Here is a 24,359-nt window from a genome sequence, read left to right on the forward strand (position 1 = left end):
GTATGACTTCAAGAGGATTTGCTCATTTTCATGGTGAATATGATCATTATGGAGCCTTGATGAAAATGTTACTTTGTCCTTCCACAGGAAGTGGATATATTTGGTTCTCCAGGAACAAAAAGTAGTAGTACTAACGTAGCAGAATAATTATCAATAACTCAACTTGATTGTTCATTCCTTATGAAAAATAACACCAAACTGGCAGCGGGGAATGTTTGTTGACGCAATCGAATACTATGGATTCTAACAGAACAGATTTAAGTTGATGAATTACTGATTCCTTGTGACTTTTCTGTCTGTTTGCCCTCAAGCTCAGTTTGAAGAATCTGCACTTATAAACAAGCAAACAAACACGCTGATGACTTAATTGCTGGATATGAGCAGCTGTGACTGGAGACACCTTATGGGCTTCTGGAAGAAATCAGAGCCCTCCTGCTGAGAAACATCTGGAGATATACAAATATTTACACTTAATTACTCCTCATTTAGAGCCAACCCGGACCCGCTGCACATTAAACACGCCATCAGAGAGAAAGAGACAGACATCTGACCAGTGGATCCTGCTAACAAAGGTTGCTCATATCAAACATCCACAGAGATTACACAAGCAGGCACTTACAACAGATGCACAGAAATACAACATGAACTCTTAAACACCTGGTTTACTCTCACTTTCTCTTCTTGTCTGTTGTTTTTTTAATGCACAGATTACCTGAGAATTAACCGTCTGACCCATGGGAATTCTGGAGCACTCCAATGCAAACTGCTTCACGCAGAAATAACAGCCCTGCAACAGAGTCACAATATGATTATGTGTTAGCAGAGGAAGAGTTATGCATCAGCTGTAGATAAATTCATAGCTGCATAGTTCACCGCATTTAGGAGGTTTCTACAGGCAAAATAAATCAGAATTGGCTTCATTTGCTTTCTTAACTCGGCCTGGTTACGATTCGTCTGTGCACACTATTATGTTATTATTATCATCATCATAATAATTATCATTATAATTATCAGCAAACTGAACAATTAAAAATATCTCTTTTATAATCCCCTGTGAAATAGAAAAACATTTTACCCATAAATAAATAAATACTATTCTGAACCTTATCATTCATTTCCTTTATTATTATTATTATTATTATTATTCATATTTCAGATTTGTGATTTGAAAATAACAAACCAATAATAACAATAATTAAGTTATCATTATTGACATTATTATCATTATTCCTATTATTATTATTAACACAGGGAATGCAATTCTAGCAATAAAAAAATGCATGCATACATACAACTTCCAGCACTATTTATGGACTTGTATTTTTGCCACTGACTCATGCATAAGTCATCTGCTGGTGTTCAAAATTTCTATGAATGACTGTTTACTCGTGGGTAAAAAGAGATTTCAATCAGAATAAAACTGTTATTAATAGTATATGTTGACATGTTAACTTTGACAGCCCTAATATAAAAATCACGCTATGCTATTAAATTAATTTGACATTGAATGGAGAGAGATATTAGACATGAGCAGAGCTGGAGATCAGATGATGACGCAGTGTTTCCTTGCTGTCGGATCTGTGTGTTCAAATATTAATAAGCATAAATGGCGCCAGAGCGAGGCAGAATCCATTAAACATCTCTCTCCTCAACGTCCACTAAGACTTTCACAGCGTACTTGTGAAAAGCCCAGCGTTTGCTCTCGGCTGATGTGCTAAAAGGGCGATTCTATGTGAGACACACAGACACATAAAGGTCTCACTTGAAAAGCCAGCTCCATCAGGACGATTCCTCCTGGCAGCGCCCTCTGCAGGTGATATGATGCTGAGCTGGACGTGCTGCTCTGCTGAGAGATGCAGAAGGGACACAATCAGTGTGTGTGTGTGTATGGTATCGCTTTCTGCAGGTGTTTGTGTGTGTGTTATGAGTTATGTAGATGGGAGGTGATGAGTGTGTGTGTGATTTTATTACAGATTTATATATATATTAGGGTCAGTAAGATTTTTTTTTTTAAAAGAAATTAATATTTTTATTCAGCAAAGATGTATTAAATTGTTCAAAAGTGACAGTAAAGGCATTTATAATAATCACAAATATTTTCAATAAATCCTGTTCTTTTGAACTTCCTATTCATCAGAGAATCCTGAAAAAAAATGATCACCGTTTCCACAAAAATATGAAGCAGCACAACTGTTTTCAGCATTGATAATAATCAGAAACGCCTGCTGAAAATTCAGTTTGTCATACAGAAATAAATTATATCTTAAAAAATATTCAAATAGAAAACAGTTCTTTTAAATTATAATAATATTTCACAATATTACTGAATTTCCTGTATTTTTATATAGCCTTGTTGGGCAGAAGAGACTTCTTTCAAAAACATTTGAATGGTAATGTACACATTTTTTATGTTAACAGAAAATTGTGTTGCACGTTATTAAAAACAATGATCACACATTATTTAAGGGGAAAGTGGTTTTGCATTTTGTTATTTTAATTTTTTAACCATTTATATATAATTTATTACTATATACTACTTTATATTTATTTAATTATTTATTTATTTAATGCTTTGGTCTTTTGACCAAACAATGATGTCAAATCTGATGACATTTCAAAACCCATCTCACGGAAAGTAAAAATTGCTAGAATTTTCATTTTTGGGTAAATTATTCATTTAAGGTCTCATTAAACAGCCTATTTATGTACAGATTTTATTTTCATCTTTTTACCCTTTCTTTAAATATGATTCTTGCCTTCACTCAGATAGGATCCAGAATGGGACCAGGAGTGTGTCAATGGAAATGAATGTGTGTGTGTGTTTGAACTGTGATGCACACAGAGAAATGTATGTGCGATGCAGATGTGAATTAAGAAAAACTGGAGTGTGACCGAATGGTTGAATATGGATGAGCAGATAAAGTACCTTGGGGCTGTCTTCACTCTTCTGCTTATTATATGAGAAAGAGGAGAAGGATGATCTGCCTTCAGTGGATAAAGAACTCAACATGGCGGCTCGGGCTCGTGCGATGCTGCAGAGAGACAGAGAGAGAGAGAGTGAGAGCGTGTGTGTGTGTGTGTGTGTGTGTGTGTGTGTGTGTGTGTGTGTGAGCGTGTGTGTGTGTGTGTGTGTGTGTGTGTATGTGTGTGTGTGGCCCACTGGGCATCTGACCCCGTCAGTAATGCGGCCCTCACGCTGCCGGTCAGACTGAATCACACGCTCCTGCTGCTTAATGCAGTGTGTCCAGCATTAGCACATCACACACACTGTACAGAGACCTGCCTTCAGCAAAAAGCACTCATTCTTGAACTTACTGTCGCCAAATGACTGAAGTCTTCATACCATGTTTGACGTTACAGTTTGGTTGGTATAAAAGTTATTTTCACAAAAAACGTTGACGTAAATGCAGGCTATGCTCTGAGAGTGAAGTGAATAACAGTGTTTATGACTGAAATGCACAGTTCAAAACCACTTGTCTGATATCCGGAAACATACATCACATTCAAGTCTTCCTGGAAAGGTCGAATTAACGGGTTGAGAAGATGTCACTTTGTTCAGAGGAAGATGGCGATGTATATTTTCTGTATAAAATTCAACGAGACCTTTAAACACCATATCTCCAAAATGATTCATAATGTGCATCAGGTTTTTGGACAGATATAGAGATATGTAGATATACGCCAGTATTTTGGCTCATTTTGAGTCGGAGTGACTGTCAGGCGTCTAAAAGTGTGTTTTAATTGAGTAACTTGTGAGCTGCGTATTGTTTCGGATGGTTCAGTCCGATCTGATGAACTGGTTTAACCTGTTCACTAAAAAAGAACCAGTTCAAAAGAATGATTCACTCGTGAACTGAACACACAGAAGCTCTGGATTACAGGTTATAAGTTTATAAATAATGTTCAGTTTCTTGCACAGACTTCATTAGACCTCAATATATCGTCAGGAGACACAGGTTTCAATTTTGTGTTACTTGCTATGCTTTTTTTAATTCTCAAATTCACCTACAGTACATCTTAGATGGCCTGAGGGCGAGTAAATTAATAGCATATTTTCCTTTAAAGAGCTATTTTGACCTGATTTAACCCATAAAAATGAAATTTGTTGGTATAAATTATTATATCTAGGTTGATTCAGTCATAATATTTAGATGTGACCATTTTTAGGTTACCGTTTCTTTCAGTGTGGTGACGCTGATGTGCGCTCAACTCATAAATCTGATCTTTCCAACACGACTTGAATGCATCCGTACTGATTTTCTGACCTGCGAGCGGGCGACTGCGGCCGGACCTGCACCAGGATGAAGCCCATGCTCTGCAGGTACTGCACATACTGCTGCAGGAACATGCTGGAGATGTCCTGCAGCCACGGCTCCTCCTTCAGTCGACTCGGAAGCGTGTCTGCAGAATCTGTGCTGTAGCTGCGGTCGCGGCCGGACGCCGTGGAGTCACTGGAGCGATGCCGCTTCTGTGAGCCGAGAACGAGAGGGTGTCAGACAAGAAAAGAAAATCTGAAATTATTTAACTACACTGAATTAACTTTGACTGTCAGGATATTTTATTATCAGCATAAAGTCTGGTCCATATTAATCCTAAAGCTGTCCACTAAAAAAGTGAACAACTGCATGCTTTTGTATGACATTTAGTGTGGGTCAATCTAAAATTTAGAAAAAATGTGGAGTATACAGGTGCACAGTGAGCCTGTGCTACCATTATATCAAATATATATGAGATATATATAAATATAAATTAATATACATTTATATATGAGACGTCTGCTCATCACACGACACATGTTATTACATAGAGGTGATATTTACGATCTGATGACGATGATAATAATAATAATAATAATGACCCCAATAATAGTTAAATCATATAATAATAAAATAGTAACAATAACAAACAATAAATAAATTTATAAAAAAAAAAAAAAAAAAATCTTATGCACTTACATTGTAATTATACGGTTCAGTTATATTTAATAATAATACTAATAATTTTTAACTAATTATTATTATTATTATTATTATTATTATTAAATATGACAACAATAATAATAATAGCATCAATAATTATTTTATTATTATAATAATTTATTATAATAGTATTATTTATATTAACTTGAATAATAATATAAACAACAACCCTACAAATTAAATATTATAATAGCAATAACAAAACTAAAAACAAACAAACAATAAGTAAAACAATTAAGTATAATAAAAAAGAATTATGCACTCACAATGGAATTATATGGTTTATATTTATGTTTATTTTTAATAATCGGGTTATAGGTATGGTCAGGGATTTGAACTTCTAACTCTAAACCAGGCTTCAATATGATGGTATTTATTAATGCAGTGTGAACCAGCAGACAGACTCCGCAGGACGAGGAGGAAGAGGAAGAAAGAGAGACCTTCATCTGGGGCTGAGGCAGCTGTTCCTCTTGAATCTGTTTCCGGAAGACAGGGTCGAAGAGCAGCGGAGTGGCGCAGTAATGGACCAGTCGAGAGGACTGCTTTAGTGTGTCCAGATCTGCCACCTGAGCACAGACACACACCAGACACACGCAGAGAAAGAGATTCCAGATTTACACCCAGAATTCCTTCATTTGCTGTAACAGCTACAGTTTTATAAAGGTGAAGTGTGTAATGTTTTCAGTGTGTAAATACATTCCATCCCAGTTTAATATGCTGATTTTTTCCTAAAACAATCTGTGGTGCTTTTAAAACACTGATTAAAACCTGTTCGATACACTGACTCAACCAATGGTGTGTATCTAGAACATTTGCAATCACTTCAACTACAGTTCAAAGAGGTCAGTAAGATTTTTAATATTTTCCAAAGTCTCTTTTGCTCACCAAGGCTGCATTTATTTGATTACAGTAAATACTTAAATGCATTAAAATCAGACTAATCATTAAAATAATTTATTGCTTTGATCAAAACTGAATTTTCAGCATCATTACTCCAGACTTCAGTGTCACATGATCTTCAGAAATCATTCTAATATGATGATTTGCTGCTCAAGAAACATTTCTGATTATTATCAATGTTGAAAACAGATTGATATTTTTGTGGAAAATTCACAGATGAATAGAGAGTTCAAAAGAGCAGCATTTATTTGAAATGGATATCTTTTGTAACATTATAAATGTCTTTACTTCACTTTTGATCAGTTTAATGCATCCTTGCTGAATAAAAGTATTCATTTCTTTCGATAACAAAAAATTCTTCCTGACCCCAAACTTTTGAATGGTACTGTACTTACAGTAGGTGTGACCTGCAGTATAATAAAAACACATTTGTCTGGATCTCAGCAGTGTGAAAGATCCTCAGTGTGGATTCAAAGGACGTGCAATCACAGCCAATGAAAGACGCATCTCACACTCTACAGGGTCTCCTAATGTCCTCACCACATCTCAATAGACCCAACCGGGCTTTACACACACACGAGGATCTGCATGTGTGTGTGTGTGTGTGTGTGTGTGCGCGTGTGTGTGTGTGTGTGTGTGTGTGTGTGTGTGAGGCAGAGGATCCGCGCGCACTGGTATGAATCTGGACCTGATGAGCCGCTGGGAAAATCATGCTCTGAGAATGTGATGGAAAATACCCATCACACATTATCACACGGCCAGAGCCTGCGTGCAGCAGTGTGAGTGATGTGTGAGGGATTGTGAAGCTGGACTGAGCCGAGCGCTGCTGCCACGTCACAAACAGATTCTCAATCTTCATCTGTCTCTCCAGCTCTGCAACACACAAGAAACATCTCATGCTTTCTGTCGCTGAGGTTCACATTTAAAATTATGCCACAATCATTTCTCTTTCTTTCTTTTTCTTTCTTTCTTTCTTTCTTTCTTTCTTTCTTTCTTTTTCCGTTTGTACTTCTGTTTTGTACTTTTTCTTTTAATTTTTTAAACCCTTTGTTTCCTTTTATACTTTCTTTAACTTATTTAAATTTTTCTTTTTCATACAATTACAGTTGCTTTCTTTTTTCTTTATTTTTTTATACTTTCATATACTTTTGTTGTTTACTTTTGTTTTTATTTAAATAATTTTTGTAACTTTTTTTTTTTTTTTTGATTATTTGATACTTTTTCTCAACTGTTGTTTTTTTCCTGTTTGTTATTTAATTTCATATTTTCATCTTTGTTTATACATTTTAATATTTTTTTTCTTATTTGAATGAATATTTTTCATTATTTTTTCATTCTCGTTGTTTTCTTTCTTTCTTTCTTTCTTTTCTTTCTTCTTTCTTTCTATTTTTAATTTTGTAAATTATTGTACTTGCTTTTTGCCTTTTTTATTTCTTTGGTCATACTTTCATATGCTTTTCATTGCATTTTGTTTTTTTTCCATTTCTTGCCTTCTTTGGACTTTTTTAAATAATTTTTTGGTTCTTTATTTTGTACTTAAATTTGTACATACTTCTGCTTCTCTTATATACTATTACATGTTTTCCCTTTATTTCATATTTTCCATATCTTTTTTCTTTTGTTAATTTTTTTTTAAATAATTTTCTTCTTCATACTTTTTGCATTTCTGATACTCTTTCTTTCTTTCTTTCTGTTCGTTCTTTCTTTCTTTTTTTCTTTTGTTTGTTTTTTTTTTTTTAGTTTTTTTCTTTTTCTTAATTTCTTAAACCCTGTCTTTCCTTTTATACTTTTCTTTAACTTATTTTCATTTTTCTTTTTCATACAATTACAGTTGCTTTCTTTTTTCTTTATTTTTTTATACTTTCATATACTTTTGTTGTTCACAGTTGTTTTTAGGAAAAAACTTTAAATCACACTTGCATTTTTTTTTGCTTCATAATTATTTGATACTTTTTCTCAACTGTTTTTCCCCTGTTTTTGTTGTTTGAATTTCATATTTTCATCTTTGTTTATACATTTTAATATTTTTTTTCTTATTTGAATGAATATTTTTCATTATTTGTTCATTCTCGTTGTTGTTCTTTCTTTCTTTCTATTTTTAATTTTGTAAATTATTGTACTTGCTTTTTGCCTTTTTTATTTCTTTGTTCATACTTTCATATGAGTTTTCATTGTATTTTGGTTCTTTCATATTTGCCCTTCTTTACAGTAAATTTTTTTTAGTTCTTTATTTGTACTTAAATTTGTACATACTTCTAGCTTCTCTTATGATACTATTACACATTTTTCCCTCTTATTTCATATTGTTCATATATTTTTTCTTTTGTTACATTTTTTGTTAATCATTTCTTTTCATACGTTTTGCATTTTTGAACTCTTTCATTGGAGTTTTTGATTCTTTCTTTTACTTTCTATGTTATTTCTTTATTTCGGTACTTTCTTAATTTCTTTCTTTCTTTATTTCTTTTTGTTCTTTCTTTGCTTTCTGTTCTTTCTTTAGTTCTTTCTTTTTGTGCACTTTCTTTTTTGTTCCTTCTCTGCTTTCTTTCTTTCTTATGTCTCTCCCTTTCTTTCTGTATCTCTCTCTTCTTCTTTCTTTCTTTCTTTCTTTCCTTTCTTTCATTTTTTCCCTTTGTTCTTTTCTTCTTTTTTTCTTTATGTTCTCACTTTCTTTCCGCTGTTCTCTCTTCTCTCTGTTCGCCTTTCTTTCTTTCTTTCTTGCCTTTCTTTTCTTCCTTGGTTTCTTTCCTCTTTTTGTTCTTTCTTTCTTTCTTTTCTGTTCTTACCTTTCTTTCTGTGTCTCTAATTGTATACTCTTCTGTATTTCTGTTCTTGTTTCTCACTTTCTCTCTGTTTTTCATTTCTTTCTTCCTTGTGATGGTTGGATGGGTTGTGTTGTACCTCGATGCTATCAGCTGAACTTTGGCCTCCAGTGGGGGTAATTTCTTTCTTGTGATGGTGTATGTGAGTTGATGTGTGTGTACCTCTGCGCTCAGCGGCTTTGACCTCCAGTAGTGGGGCTTCATCAAAGGGCACGAGTTCTCCGGGGAAGGCCAGAGGAGGAAGAGCACGAGCAGAGCTGCCCATCCGACCCGGATCCTTACTCGCGGCCGGAGGAACCGGACTCCTCAACAGAGCGTCCGCCTCGATCGTGGAGCTCAGGAACGGGTTGGGCTCCTGCTAACAACCAAATACATCCATGAGACAGATGAATAAATCAGAAGAAGGTAAACAAATTAACAAAACTCCTTCTGAAGACATTGCCTCTCTTCTTGTGGGAACTTTTGGGTGAGTTAGTGTTTGGAAGACTAGTTAAAGTCCTTCAGGGCGAGTTGGAGGCTTTTCTAAAAGAAGCTGGAGCAGATGCCCATGAGCCCGACGGGCCAATAAGCCGAACTTAAGCGCCTGAACTCTGCCCTCTGGGACTCTGACAGATGATTGACGGTTAGGGCAAATTTTCTGCTATGTTGGATCCGCCTTCTGTTAGCATTCTTTTGTTGGAAATTTTTTAAGTGTGGAGATTAAAAGTGTGGAGCTACTGACGAGGAAATAAAAGAGTTCTGTCCTTCACTTTCTAGGCAAATGTAGATGTTCAGTTTATTTGTGTTTCAATAACCTCATAAAGTGTGTGTGAACTTTTAGAACACAGATTTCTTTAAATTATGCAGCGCTGTGATTAAAAACAGTCAAGTAAAGAGAGAAAAGTTTGAAAGCATTCCCAACGTTCACTATATAGTACTGTGAACTCTTTAGTTAAAACACAAGGCAAAAGCATTTGTATCCTCTCTGGTTACTTTGTGCTATTATTATAAGTGACATGGCAACAATGGTTGTTGCAAAATTATATCAAATTTTATTTGGAAAAACAAACAACAAATTAAGCATAAATCCTGCACATAACTGAAACTTGCATTATTTTGGTGAAATCAACCTTCCCCAGTCATAATTTTTTATTTTTTTTTATTTTTTTTTTTTTTATTTTTGTGTAATTTTTTATTGTTGTGAATTTTTGTTTTGTGAGGGATTTATTTATTTATTTTTTTAAAGTTTATATTAGACTTTTTTCTGATGCACATATGAATGATTCAGGTGTGCAAGGAACTGAAGACTGGAGAAATGATGCTGAAAATTCAGCTGCGCATCACAGCAATAAATTACATTTTAACATATATTCATACAGAAAACAGTTATTTTAAATTAGAATAATATTTCACAATATTACAGTTTTTAACTGTATTTTTGATCAAATAAATGCAGCCTTGGTGAGCAAAACAGACTTTGAAAAAAAAAATTTTATGTTTTTTTGCTGAAAAAAAATATATATATATATATTCTATATATATATATCTATATATATATATATATATATATATTATAGATATATTATATATAGAGATATATAATATATATATATATATATACCATATATATACATATATATATATATATAACACACACACACACATACACATATATATATATATCTTATACCAACCCCGAACTTTCAAACAGTATTGTATCTTTATAATTTAGTACGTACTGATGCTAAAGAATTTATGGTGCTTCATTAATTACTAAAATATTTAGCTGATTGTTTATATAATTGGTGGTCAGTTACGCTCTAAACAAAACAAATCTACTTAGAAACTCACGTCAGCAGCAAAATCAGTCCCACCATTAAATTTCTCACGTACATATACACAAAGGCCCGAAACACACACTACAGAGCTGGCCCAAAAGGATTGACATGAAGGGTTCAAACGAAGAGTAAACAATAAAGATCTCTGTAGCGTCTCGTCCTCTATCTGTTTCCTGAAGGACAGACACAGACGAATGATGAGCAAAGTGATAATAGAGTCCACCGTCCAGGGAAGAGAGCTAAACTCCAGACATTCTCACCCACAAACAGCGGCTCAAACCCTACACACTGTCTGCCGGAAACTGAAGGAACGGTCTTTATTCTGGAGAAGAATCTCATGGGTTTGTGTTCATCTGCTCCCACACACAAACACAGACAAGCATCGCTTTAAACAAGTCATTTAATGTAGTTTTGTAGCATTTGGTTTGTTTTCCCTGATGTTCACCCATACAACTCCTCCGCAAAAACAGGGTTCTGCACAGAACACGCACTCAGTAATGCTTGATTCTGATTGGTCAACGAGGTATTTGGTGCTCAAATATTTTTATATAATGACAGTGAACTGTATAATTGAGTGTTGAACCAGGTATGACTGACATTGCATGTAAGGAATACATTTTTATAAATTCATGCTGTTTAAGCGATTAAATTTTTTTTTAAAACTGAATAAAGAAATGGATGTTAAATATTAATTTATTCTATTTTCATTTATTTATTATCTATCTATATTCCATTTATTTATTGCCAATGTATATTATTTTTATTATCTATATTTTTTACTGTCTGTCCATCCATCCATCCGGTATATGTATCATTGTACAATAGCCCTATAATAATGAGCAACAATCTTGTAAAAAAAAAAAAAAAAAAAAAAAAAACTAAACTTTTTGCCATTTCTTCTTAAATGTTGATCAGAACTGTCTGTGCATGAGTATCAATGACTGTCACAGGCGGTGCTCTTAAAGGCCTTTAGCTTTAAAGTCCCCATGAAATCAAAATGAAAGTTTTTTTGGGTGTTAGTATCAGTATGTTAGTCTTAAGTTTATCTATAAGGCAGTGTGCTCCAAAACAGTGACAGAATTTGTATTTAGAAGATATAAGCATTCAAAGCTTACAGTTCGCCACTTCCGCCAAAACGGATCAATGATTTTTTGTACTTCAGCTTCTCGTCAAATCTTCTGACCAATCAAATGCTCTCTAGAATCCGAACCGCCCGCCCCCTACACTATAAACAGACGCTGAAGCTGCGGCAGAGATCGGTCACTTTGTTCACAGTGTATTTCCTGTTCAGTTAGTGCACAATGTAGGCCATAGGGAACGATTCATACAGTGTAAATATGATTTTGATTGGGGCAAATGAGGTCTGGTTTTATGTTGTGTCACGCGAATCGCGGCAGCACGCACAGTCTGATCCGGACTGTCACTCCAGTCCAGAGATGCGATCGCACGGAGCGGATTATATCGGCATATATTAAACACTTTTAAAACTACACAGCATCAGCATTGTTATGATCACTATTTTGACTATTTTATTATTGAATCTAGGGGGTAATCTATTAGATTGTGGCTGTCAAATGCGGATTTACCGAGCTCAACGGCTCTGACCCATGCAGATACAAATAAAACGCTATTGGCTAATTTAAAAAGGGGGCGGGGCTGCTCGATATGCCCCGCCCTGTCTTCCTGTTTCAGTTGAAATTACGTCACCACATAGAATAACACTGTGTGTTTCAAGGCACTTCATGGGATCTTTAACCCAAATGCTCTCAATACCGTCATCAACAACTGTCTGCTTTCCCAAAATACATCCTGACATTTGGTGCGCAATCTTGACAAACAGCTGACAACTGAATCCATAACAGTGAACGCCCCGACAGAAGGATTCTGCTCTTTACTGACAGAACCAACAAACATGTTCTGCTGCATTAACCGCAAACAACTAAAACACAGCGTGATTCAGCTCGCTCTGTTCAAACGAGCTCGACTCTGGGCAGGAATAAACTGTTTTACCAGCGCTCTGGATGGTTTCCAGGTGTTTGGTGTCAGCAGGTGTGCTGGAGTGATTAGCGTCCTGCCCTGCGGCTGTGACAGCTGTCCGTCACTCACAGCGATATCTCAGGCCGCCCCGAGGAGCGCCAGACACTCATGTGCTGCTTAACCAACTCACCAGTGCTGTCTGTACTTAAACTGTGCAAACACACACACACACACACACACACACACACACATACACACACACACACACACACACACTGTCCTAAAAACTCAACCTAACCAAAGTCCAGCAATCCATGACAGCTGCAAGTGTGCATGATGAGAATAACATACTACAGCACTGCTGGAAAGCTCAGGGTAAACAAGTCTTTCTTTACCTTTTTTTAAGGAAGTTAATACTTTTGTTCAGCAAGGATGCATTACATTGATCAAAAATGGCAGTAAAGACATTGGTAATGTTGCAAAAGATATCTATTTCAAATAAATTCTATTATTTTAAACTTTCTTTTCATCAATGATTTCTGAAGGATCATGTGACACTGAAGACTGGAGTAATGATGATTTGATCAAAGAAATAAATTACATTTTACAATATATTCACATAGAAATTAGTTATTTGAAATTGTAATACTATTTCACAATATTGCTGATTTTATTGTATTTTTGATCAAATGAATGCAACCTTGGTGAGCAGAAGAGACTTCTTTCAAAAAAAAAAAAATTATATATATATATATATATATATATATATCGATCTTACCAACCTCAAACATTTGAATGGTAGTCTAATATTGTATGCAGTTTGTATGCAAATATGCAGTATAGAATTAGAAAACACTGTGGCTGAATGCTGAACAGCATTTCTTTATAAAGCAAAAATAATACAAAAAGCATGCTAATATGCAAACATGCCATCCTGAATTCAGTCTGTGTTATGCAATGCTCTCAAATTAACAAGGAATCATGATATCAGTCATGAACTGTGATATATTTGTATTTTTTTTTAAACACAAAATAATGGCCGCTCTTATAATTGGATTGGATCTCGTATTTACATAATGCGATTGTGTGACAAAAGCATGGCAAGTTACTATTAGAAATGTTTACTGCTTCATATACTGTTTGTAATGAATCGTTTGCAGCATGCTAGTGTTGCATTGAGAACACTGACCTGTTTCAGGTCCTCAAGTGTAGGCGTATCAGAGAAGCAGTAATGATGGAAAAGGCCCATTTTCTGACTCAGGAGGCAGTTGACCACATGTGCGCGGGCGTTCTGCCACTGCACCAGTCTGACCAGACCCTGATTCAGAGAGACGCCCAGATCCACCGACCAGTTGTACGTGTACAGAGTCACCTGGAGACATGAAAACATGGCAATATAACATAGAACAGAAAGAACTAAGCACACAAATAAACTGTGCACACAAAAGTCTATCCACACTAAAAGACAAAAATAGTGCATGACGCGGCGCAATCACAGCTGATTAGAACACATTGGATGTTTAATATGCAGCTGTGTGGTATTTCAGACAAATTATATTTCACCGTGGGCAGCACAATTTGCCGTTGCCTGTCGCAGCTGGTTAAGAGAAAAACATTCATGGAAGAGAGATTTTATAGCGTGTTGCTTACGCATGTCACGGCTGGTTTTATTAAACTCAACTGACCTTCTTATTGACAATCTGCATGTACAGGAAGCGCTGGCGTGGAGCCACGCCCCTCACAGCCTGTCCCGGGCTCAGCCAATCACTGTGCTCCAAAGCCTCGAACCGCTGCATGCCCTTGTGAGCTTTAAGAAAGACAGGATTCTTTGTTATTTGGGTAAAGAAACTTGTAAAGATGATAGACAGAGTAAGAAATAAAGATCCACAAAAGGAAAAGGCCACTTCAGAATTTATTCAGTTTACCTGTGAATAACATCTATAGGATTAAAATCATAAAATTAATTAAATTAATATTAAATCATATACAAGGCTCATTCCATAAAAAAAAATAAATAAAAATAATTAAAGGTTTTACAGCCTTAAGGCATTTATATCATGTATAGAGTGTGTTTGAGGAGCGACTGAACAGAACTCACTCTCTGGAGTAACAGAGAGCAAACTCAGGGCTTTATGACATTCTCTCATTTATTAAACTCTAATATCATTTAAATACCAACATCGAACCAAACAGTCATCTAGATGTGTAGAATGTAAAGTAGAAGTTATATAAAAAATGAAAATCAGTAGGTTTCAATGGTAGAGTACTGTACATGCTGGGGTATAATGATCTCATAAACATGCATCAATGAGTGAATCTTCAATTAGGGGCATTTTTAACTACTGACAAGCTTGAATTAAAACTTGAAAGCTTTAAATGTGTGTTGTTTATTTTAAACCATTTATTACATGTCCTGGAATAAAGATGTTCAACAGTAATTTTGGCATTAAATGTGATGATAATGGCAGCACTATGTACGGCAATGACTTTTTTTGTTAGAAAATTAATAAATAAATAAATAAATAAAAGAATTAAATTTTTTAATGGTTTTGGGCAAAGGTAAAAGTTACCATTTCAAATTTATTATAGTTGGAAATATGGTGATTCTTTGAAATTAATAAGTAAATAAATACAGACAAAATTATCAAAAATGTGACTTTTATGGTCCAGGGGAAAAGTAAAATGTACAAAAAATTTCATACATTTATAATATAAGTAAATAAATACAGACAAAATTATCAAAAAATAAATGAATTAATGTATGCATGAATGAATGAATGAATGAATGAGAAAATAAACAAATGAATGGATAAACAAATTAACTTTAATGGTCTTGGGTAAAAGTAAAAGGTACAATTTATTTTATTTAATTTTCATAAATTTATTATAGTGGAAAGTCGGTAAATTTTTTATTTTTAACAAATGAATGAATGAATGAATTCTATATTTAAGTTAAATGTATTTAAATGTCTTCATTATTTCTTATAAATGTTCATAAATTTATTATAGTAGAAAATTTGTTTTTTATATATATATATATATATATATATTATATATATATATATATATATATATATATATATATATATATATATATAAATGAATGAATATATTGAAAGGATGTATATAAAAAAATTCTTTAACGCCTATAGGTATGATTGAAAGGATGAATTTTATATGTTTTTTTTTTATGTGTTTGTTATGGTGAATTTTATATGTTTTTTTTTTATGTAAAAGTAAATGCTACAATAAACACTGGCAAAAAAACACACTAAAATTTATGTTTAGCCTTTTAAATCTATAAAAAATTAGGAAAAATGAAAGAAAATCCTAATTGAAGTGTTGTTATGGTGTGTTGTGGATGCTGGGGCTCTGCTGTCGTTGCAACAGTGAGGGCCACTAGGGGCCCCAAAAGGGGCCAGACTTACGTGTGCACCTATTTAGTACAGGACTGTTCTCTTCATCTGAACTGTCCTGTGGGCAAACAGAGATGAGCACACACAGCTTTGCAAAACGAGACAACTCTATGTTAATGCTGCATTCACACACGCACTTGCATGGACACACACACACAATCACACACACACACACACACACACACACAGAATCACACACACACACACACACACACACACAGCTTTGCAAGTAACAACATAAGCAAAAGAATCTATGAATCTATGATAACAGAATAGCAACACATATACTAATCATTCACTAAATACTCCTAAGCTAAAAAAATGTACACACTCAGCAATACTCAAAAGAGAAGTGAATGATATGCAATACTACTAAACACACACAAAGAAAGAATAAAACATTTGTTGGCGAGGCGATGTAGTGAGAGATTCAAGCAGAAGGGAATGTGATGCACCTGAGCTCATGGTGAGAAAGCGGTTAGACTGTAAAGAACATCTGAAGTTAATAACGCTTTGGTTACAGGATTTACTGTTATCACAGAGAGAGCAGGTAGAAGCCGGATGAACTGTTGACCACAGAATTCAGTAATGACCTTACACTGCTTAAAGCCATTTAAACGTCAGGCAAAATAATGAAAGAGTCTGAACTTAAAATAATCAGTATCATGAAGCCCGAATGTCACTGAGAAATGATTTGGTCATATTTTACCACAGCATCAAAAGAATAGGCAAAATAATGAAAGAGTCTGAACTTAAAATAATCAGTATTTTTTTTTTTTGGAAACATTACTATTTGTTATTTTTTTTTATCGTCTCATTGTACTCAGCATTCTCATTAAAGCAATGTGAAAAATCAATTAAATATTATTTGAATTATAAAGCACAGCTGTAAAGTACATTTGTAAGAATACTGAAAATTTTTTCATTCTCATTAAAGCAATGTGAAAAATCAATACATATAAAAGGTTAATTAAATAAATTTATATAAAAATAAAATAATATATATATATATTTTCTTTACTATATATATATTTATATATGATATAATATTATATATAATAGAAAGAAATATAGATATATATATAAAAAATTCCAGGATTAAATAATATTATAGATATATATATAATTTTTATTTTTTTTTAAATTTACACATGTATGAAAAAATAATTAATGGACAATTATATCTAATTATATAGATTTATATTATACATTATTATTTGTTTTCTGTTCTATTCTTAAATTATTTATTTGTTCACTTATATCCTAATTGATGTATTTCTCTGTTCCATATAATAATATTGTTTTCTTTTCTACTGAGAATATTTCTTGTGAAACTGGGAAGAAATATGACCTGTTTACATAATAATTTACATGAGATTCAGCTGAATATATAACAAAATTAGAAAGGTTATTTTTATACATTATAATTAATTCGCAATGCAAAAATTATATTTTTTATTTCGATAGGTTATTTTTATGCCATATATTTCGACTTGTAATATAAATTACATAATTTACATCCCTTATTAGAGAGTATAATGCATTACTGCACATGATCAATCGTGTATTATTGGTTATACTGGCATTTATTTATTAATGGGGTTGTACTACTTAATGTATTAAAACATTGGTTATATATTCTGCTTATGACAACATAGAACACAGTACAATGTGCTCCTTGGAAAGCGTTGATTCTTCTGACTCAAGTCGAATCCATTAAATCATTCTGTAAGTGTGTGTAACCAAACACAACTGAGTGAACATAGGAGGTACCTTGCTCTGTACTGCAATGCCATTGGCTGAAGTTGCGACCAATGAGAATGAAGCTCCTGGTGGTGCCAGGTGGTTGGCTGATGTGCTGGATGATTGACAGGGGGACATAGATGTCTCCCTGAGGACAGCTGGAGACACACAGAGGAGACTGAATCGACTGATGGTGCACTGAAGAGCTAAGCATCTTCTGTAGATACAGAAACAACTGATGCGTCTGTTCTGATCAAACCTGCTTCTTTCAAACACTTTGACCGCCGTGTCGCTGGCCAGTGAGCTGACCAGGTTGACGATCTCTGTGAGGATGGAGGGCAGGAGGAAGTGATGCGAGACTTCAGCTGAACAGTGCTGGATGGACGGACAACCTGCAAGAGAACATAATTCACTGAATATTTCAATAGGGGACTTTTCCGTCTGTTAGGATTGGATGGACGGACAACCTGCATTATAATTTTGTTTATTTAATTTTTTATTATGTTAATTTTTTGTATGTTTTAGAAGGTGAATTTTGTCTTTTTCATTTTGGCCTCGTTGAACGTCCCCTCTATAGTGCATTTTTAAAAAACGTTAAAATCAAGGGTTTTCTACTTTGTACTTTTTCATAAGAAAATAAATTACAAATTGTAACATAAATACCAAATTAATTATGCATTCATGTCCAATTTTTTTTGTAGGGAAAAATCACTGTTCTCAATACAGCTGCTAATTTTTCCAAAATAGTTTTTAACTGGTTGTTAAAAAGATTACTAAATTTTGATGTAATTACAATTAATATTTAATAATAATAATAATAATAATAATAATAATAATAATAATAATAATAATAATAATAATAATAATATTTAGATAATGTATATAAAAGTCAAAGTGTGTATTTATATAAACACCAATTTATAAAAAAAGTCATACCTTGTCATTTATGTGTACAATTTGTAAATATATATTATAAATTATATATGTAAATTATTATAAAACCATCCAACAATTTCTTTAAAAGAAATGTCATCATCTTCTTGCATTCTTCCTGAGGGCTGATCAGACGTTTATTCCAGGACGTTACACATGCTTCAGTGCAGATTTGACAAAGTTTAACTTAAAGAATCACTGAATAACCTTTATTACATCATTGTAAATTCCAGCAGATCCATAAATCCCACTGTGGTTGTGGCGACTCACCCAGTCTGTTCATGAAGGTGACCCAGGGCAGGTACGTGGTCTGGAAGACGGGCTGAAGAGTGCCTGTATCACCCTCCTCCAGCTGCACTGCATGTCTCCTACAACACACACATCCACACACAGTCCTCACGAGAGAAAACAAGACTACAGGCCTGTCTGGATGCTTACTGTTTTACATGGGAGGAGGATGTCATTTCAGCATTTACATCTGTAACGTTATTGCCATCCGAATCAGAAACACCACAACTGCATCATCTACTGTATCCTGACAAACACAAAGGCTGGGAGGTAATTTAATTTCATCCAGATCAACATCTCCTGGACTGCCAGAAATAACTGTCATGAAATCATCTGGAAATCTGATTATTCTGATACGATCTGATTTGCACAATGAGAAGTTGGGCACAATGGAAGTGTGTTTCAGTTTGAAAGCAGAGGAGAAAGACAAAAAACTTTTGTTTTTTAAGCATTTTATAATAAATGAATAAATACATTTATTTTAGTTTTAATTAATGGGTAGGCCTATTATACACTATTACTCTGTATGTTTTTTGTTACGTACAAAAATAGAGAAACTGAGTCATTTTAGTATTATTTATATTATTATATATTATATATATATATGAATATTTTATTTAGCTTTTATTATTATTATTATTATTATTATTATTTTGTATTTTATTAAATTATTCTACTTGGCTTTAATTGATTTTTCAGGTTTAGTAAAACTGACCTTATTTTAATTTATTTTATTTAAGATAGTTGCCAAGGCAACACTCCTAATTTTTGTTTTAAGTTTTAGGTTTTCATCTAATATATTTATTCTTTATTTTATTTCAGCTTCACTTCAGTTAATAAAAATATTTTTATTAGTTTTAGTTGTCATATGTGACCCTGGAGCAAAAAGCAGTCTTAAGTCTCTGGGGTATATTTGTAGCAATAGACAACAATACATTGTATGGGTCAAAATTATCGATTTTTCTTTTATGCCAAAAATCATTAGGATATTAAGTAAAGATCATGTTCCATGAAGATATTTTGTAAATTTCCTACCGTAAATATATCAAAACTTAAATTTTTGATTAGTAATATGCATTGCTAATAACTTCATTTGGACAACTTTAAAGGTGATTTTCTCAGTATTTAGATTATTTTGCTCCCTCAGATTCCAGATTTTAAAATAGTTGCATCTCGGCCAAATATTGTCCCAACAAACCATACATCAATGGAAAGATTATTTATTCAAAATTTACACTTAAGACTGGTTTTGTGCTCCAGGGTCACATATGTCGTCTGTTTTCTTGTCTTACCATCTGAACATGTTTATTTCATCATGGAAAGCTTGTGCAAATATCATTTTACAGACAGAAGTGTAAGAAACACAGCTGTGTGTGTGTGTGTGTGTGTGTGTGTGTGTGTGTGTGTGTGTGTGCGCACCTCTGGGCCTGCTCTTGCTCGACTGCCATGGCTTTCTCGTGGTTCCACTGCTGTTTGACGCTCTCCGTCTTGTGTCTCCGTCGGTTCACGCGACTGTCCTCGACACGCTCCGGTACGATGTCATCCGTCGTCTTCGGACTGCCAAGCTCAGAAGTTTCTGGTTTACTCTACCAAACACAAACACACACAGACAGGTAACTGGCAGCAGACCAGTGAACATAGAGCCCAAACATTTCTCCAGCGTTTACGCTTCACTGAGTCCAGATCAACCGCATCATGCTGACCAACAAATGCAGTTTTGGAGAGGCTGACAGTCATAATTAACGAGAGTAATCTGCTGTTAATGGAGACTGCACATGCTGAGTGAGCACACGCAGGCACGCACCAGTATTTCCCAGAAGCTGCGGCGGGTGGTTTTGCCGGTGGGTGTGGTGGACTCTGGTGTGCTGGTTCCTGTGGTCGGGGTGGAGCTGGGAGCAGAACTCAGGCTGATGGGAGACGGACTGCTCTTGAGCCCATGAGCTCCACTGAGCCGCCGAACGCTCTCCTTCACCTCCTTACCTTCAGACTGCAGGAGACTCAAGGGAACTGCAGAGACACAACTATATATGTTAGATATTTAATGTTTTTTAACAAAGCCTCTTCTGCTCACCAAGGCTGCATTAATTTGATCAAAAATACAGTAAAATCAGTAAAACTGTGAAATATTATTACCATTTAAAATAAGTGTTTTCTATGTGAATATATTATAAAATATAATTTATTTCTGTGATGCGCAGCTGAATTTTCAGCATCATTACTCCAGTCTTCAGTGTCACATGATCTTCAGAAATCATTCTAATATACTGATTTGGTGCTCAAGAAACATTTCTGATTATTATCAGTTTTGAAAACTGCTTCATATGTATTTTTGGAAAACGATACATTAGTTTTAAGGATTCTTTGATAAATATAAAGTTAAAAAGAACATAATTCATTTGAAAGAGAAATATTTTGTAACATTCTATTTTTTTTTCTGTAACTTCTGATGAATTTAAAGCATCCTTGCTGAATAAAAGTTTAAATTTATTTAAAAAAAAAATCTCACTGACCCTTTAATTACAATTACAATAAAAAAAAATATTTTTTTTAATAAAAATTGAAAGATTTTTTATAATAATAATAATAATAATAAAACATAGAATGTCTACAAAACTTATTTTATATATTTAAGTAGACACCTTACAAATATTACTTAAAGATGCAATAACATTTTTATCATGAGAAACATAATTTGAGACAGATATGATTATTTAATATTAGTGTATTTTGTCTTGTTCCAGCATTATTTTAGTATTATTTACATTCTAATATAGTTTCTATTAATATTTTGAATCTTTTTTTTTCGTATATTTAATATTTCATTTTAATTTTAGTTCAAGTTTTAATAATAGTATGTTTTTGTCATTTTAGTAGTATATAAATACACATATATACATACGCACACACAAACTGAAATAAAAATAAAATGAATAAAAACTTTTTGTTTCAAGTTATCAAGTTAGCTGAATTTTTTTTTTATATCTTATTTTATTTCAGTTAAGGTTTATTTCAAGCAACGAAAGTAACGTTTTTTTTAATGGTTTTAATTTCAGATTCTGTTCTGGTTTGACTGTAATCCACTATATTACATCACATGTGCATCAGCTGCTCACCTGTGCTCTCGTCCCGCTGGGCGGCAGCAGGCAGGCAGAAGGTGTCCAGACACAACGGGTTGGGCAGCACACGCATCTCCATGACGACGTCGCAGAGGGCGTGGCGTAGGGCCGCCCGGAGCCGGTCGGTCAGCTGCAGCGGGCTGATGTTACCCTGCTCCCACACGTCGAAGCGCACACGCACGGCTGCATCTGTGTCCACTTTGACAACAGTGGTCAAGGCCTCGAACTGGTCCGGCTGGAGGGAGATGCTGGAGACGTCTCCTCTGAGAGCCGGAGCGCTGCCGTCCTGAGCGGGAACCTGCAGCGCACAGCCTTTAGCGTCCACGAACGACAGCACGATGCAGGCGATTCCTGGGGAGAGCAGCGCGGTAACAGAGTTAGAGGAGAAAGTGATGGAGGCCAGAACTAAACGAGCTTGACAGAACAGCATGAATGATGCAAAAATCTGATGCAAACTCGCATGAAAGCAGTAAGTTCAGCTGGAGCTGAAAGACAAGAGATGCATGCTCATATGTCTCATCAAACAAAGCCTTTTATGCTCCAGGGGTTGATTTTCTTAAAAGTAAAAGATTTGTTTAGTTGTTATTAAATCGGTTTTGAAACGTTTAAACTTATTTTCCTTTACTGTGCTTCTTTTACAAATAGCTTTTACATGCAAAACTGATTACCCTTGACACAGCCTTTAAAACTAAAAATGTGAAAATCAGTCATAAAATATTACATTTTTTAAACTATGATCATTTCATTTAAAGCAAATTTTTTTTTCTTTCATATAAAGGTCACATTAATATGCAAATAAAATAAAATACATTTAAATTGAATCATTAAAACTGCTACAAAAGTGAAATAAAAAAGCTAAAAAGAAATATTAAAAAAGGACAAAAGCATATACAATGAAACCTAAAGCTAATATTAAAATTACATTTTTATCTCACTGTCAAAGTAAACATTAAAAGTGTATAAAGTGTGTTTTAAGAGAGTTTATTTTCTGAAAGTTCAAAAGGCTGAACATTCCCATACTTGAAGAAACACCCATATGTAGCCTTAAATTATACAAGCACAACAATATTTCAGAAAACAATGCCTCTACTTGAGTACGCACTCTCATAAATCCTTTAAATGGGTTTTTATGCTGTTGTATTGACTCGGTTATGCTGTTTACAGCATGAAGCCAGGAGGCCTTGGGAAGCCGCGGCTCTGATAAGCGCAGAAAGAGAGAGATTTCCATCATTAGATTCTCAGAGATCGATGGCGCCTTCGCTCCAGTGGTTGCGGCTATAAAAAAGCCTTGCAAACAGAGCGGCGGTCGCATTAAAAGGCATTAGCAGCAAACAATGGAGCGCAAGCAGGGATTTATCCAGCCGCTTGTATTAGCATATGCTGTTAGCGGTTTGAGGCGTGATCGATGTGTAAGTGTGTGTGTGTGTGTGTCAGATTTCAGATACTAATGCACCGCACACAATCATCTGAAATAAATGTGCACCTGTGCTCTCACCTGCTAAAGTGTGCATGCATTTTGCATTATTGCAGCCCGGATGCATACATGAAAGTGTGCATTCGGTCTGAAACATACGCTACATTAAGTACACGAGTGTAACGCTTCCAACTAAGCAAGCTCAATTTCGTGCATCATGGCGTTTCTGAAATGCGTCCGACTGCGATTCATAATCCAACACAAGTGTGTGTTGCTTTCAGAGCGGTGCCAATCAATGAGCGTCTTCTCAGCATCATGTCTTTGGCCTCTCATCTAAGAACTCTATTTGCTGTGATCTTTTAAGAGCACTTGATGAGGTGTGATGAGGCGTGACCCGCATGGCCCCTGCGCTCCAGAGAGACTACATGAGGACAGAGAGAAGGGCCCTTCAGTCTTTGCTGGACTCTGGGGCTTCAGTCAGACAGACAGAGTGATCACGGAAGTCACTTCCTGATTTATAATGACGGCGGTCAGCAGCAGAGAGTGTGAATGAGATGATTTTAGACTCTGAAGTGCCTGAACACACAGACAATCTGATCCCATATACACCATACAAAACTGATTTAAGCTGCAATGAGAAATTATCAAAAATGAGAATACACTTAATAAGACAATGTTTAAGCTGCAATGAGAAATTATCAAAAATTGGAATTTAATTGTTAAGAAATTTTTTGTAAATGTATTAATAAATAGTTTCTATGTTAATTTCTAAAATCTACCGAATTGTTTTGATGGTAAAAGTTACATGCCTCAACATTAGCAATTGCATTATGTAGTTGCATGAATAATAAGTGACTAGATTAATAAATGGTGTAAAAAAAAACGGTAACACTAAAATAAGGTCTCACTTGTTGATGTTAGTTAAAGCATCAACAAAACTTAAACAATGAGCAA

At 34.5% G+C, this 24,359-nt stretch overlaps 1 protein-coding gene across 1 annotated transcript in view; it reads right to left on the reverse strand.

Annotated features, from left to right (window-relative positions):
• szt2 (SZT2 subunit of KICSTOR complex) overlaps window positions 1-24,359 on the reverse strand; it is a 96,387-nt gene that overhangs the window by 17,666 nt on the left and 54,362 nt on the right. The window contains exons 51-65 of the mRNA XM_042759168.1: window positions 21,989-22,342; window positions 20,680-20,882; window positions 20,295-20,461; window positions 18,858-18,955; window positions 17,914-18,046; window positions 17,685-17,812; window positions 14,181-14,302; window positions 13,685-13,867; window positions 8,864-9,059; window positions 6,617-6,752; window positions 5,420-5,591; window positions 4,266-4,468; window positions 2,927-3,032; window positions 1,763-1,843; window positions 713-787 (exon numbers count right to left, since the gene is read on the reverse strand). Coding sequence (XP_042615102.1) covers window positions 713-787; window positions 1,763-1,843; window positions 2,927-3,032; window positions 4,266-4,468; window positions 5,420-5,591; window positions 6,617-6,752; window positions 8,864-9,059; window positions 13,685-13,867; window positions 14,181-14,302; window positions 17,685-17,812; window positions 17,914-18,046; window positions 18,858-18,955; window positions 20,295-20,461; window positions 20,680-20,882; window positions 21,989-22,342 — 2,357 coding nt within the window. The remainder of the gene's footprint in view (window positions 1-712; window positions 788-1,762; window positions 1,844-2,926; window positions 3,033-4,265; window positions 4,469-5,419; window positions 5,592-6,616; window positions 6,753-8,863; window positions 9,060-13,684; window positions 13,868-14,180; window positions 14,303-17,684; window positions 17,813-17,913; window positions 18,047-18,857; window positions 18,956-20,294; window positions 20,462-20,679; window positions 20,883-21,988; window positions 22,343-24,359) is intronic.

Source organism: Cyprinus carpio, chromosome A6 (genome assembly GCF_018340385.1).
Source record: "Cyprinus carpio isolate SPL01 chromosome A6, ASM1834038v1, whole genome shotgun sequence".
NCBI lineage: Eukaryota > Metazoa > Chordata > Actinopteri > Cypriniformes > Cyprinidae > Cyprinus > Cyprinus carpio.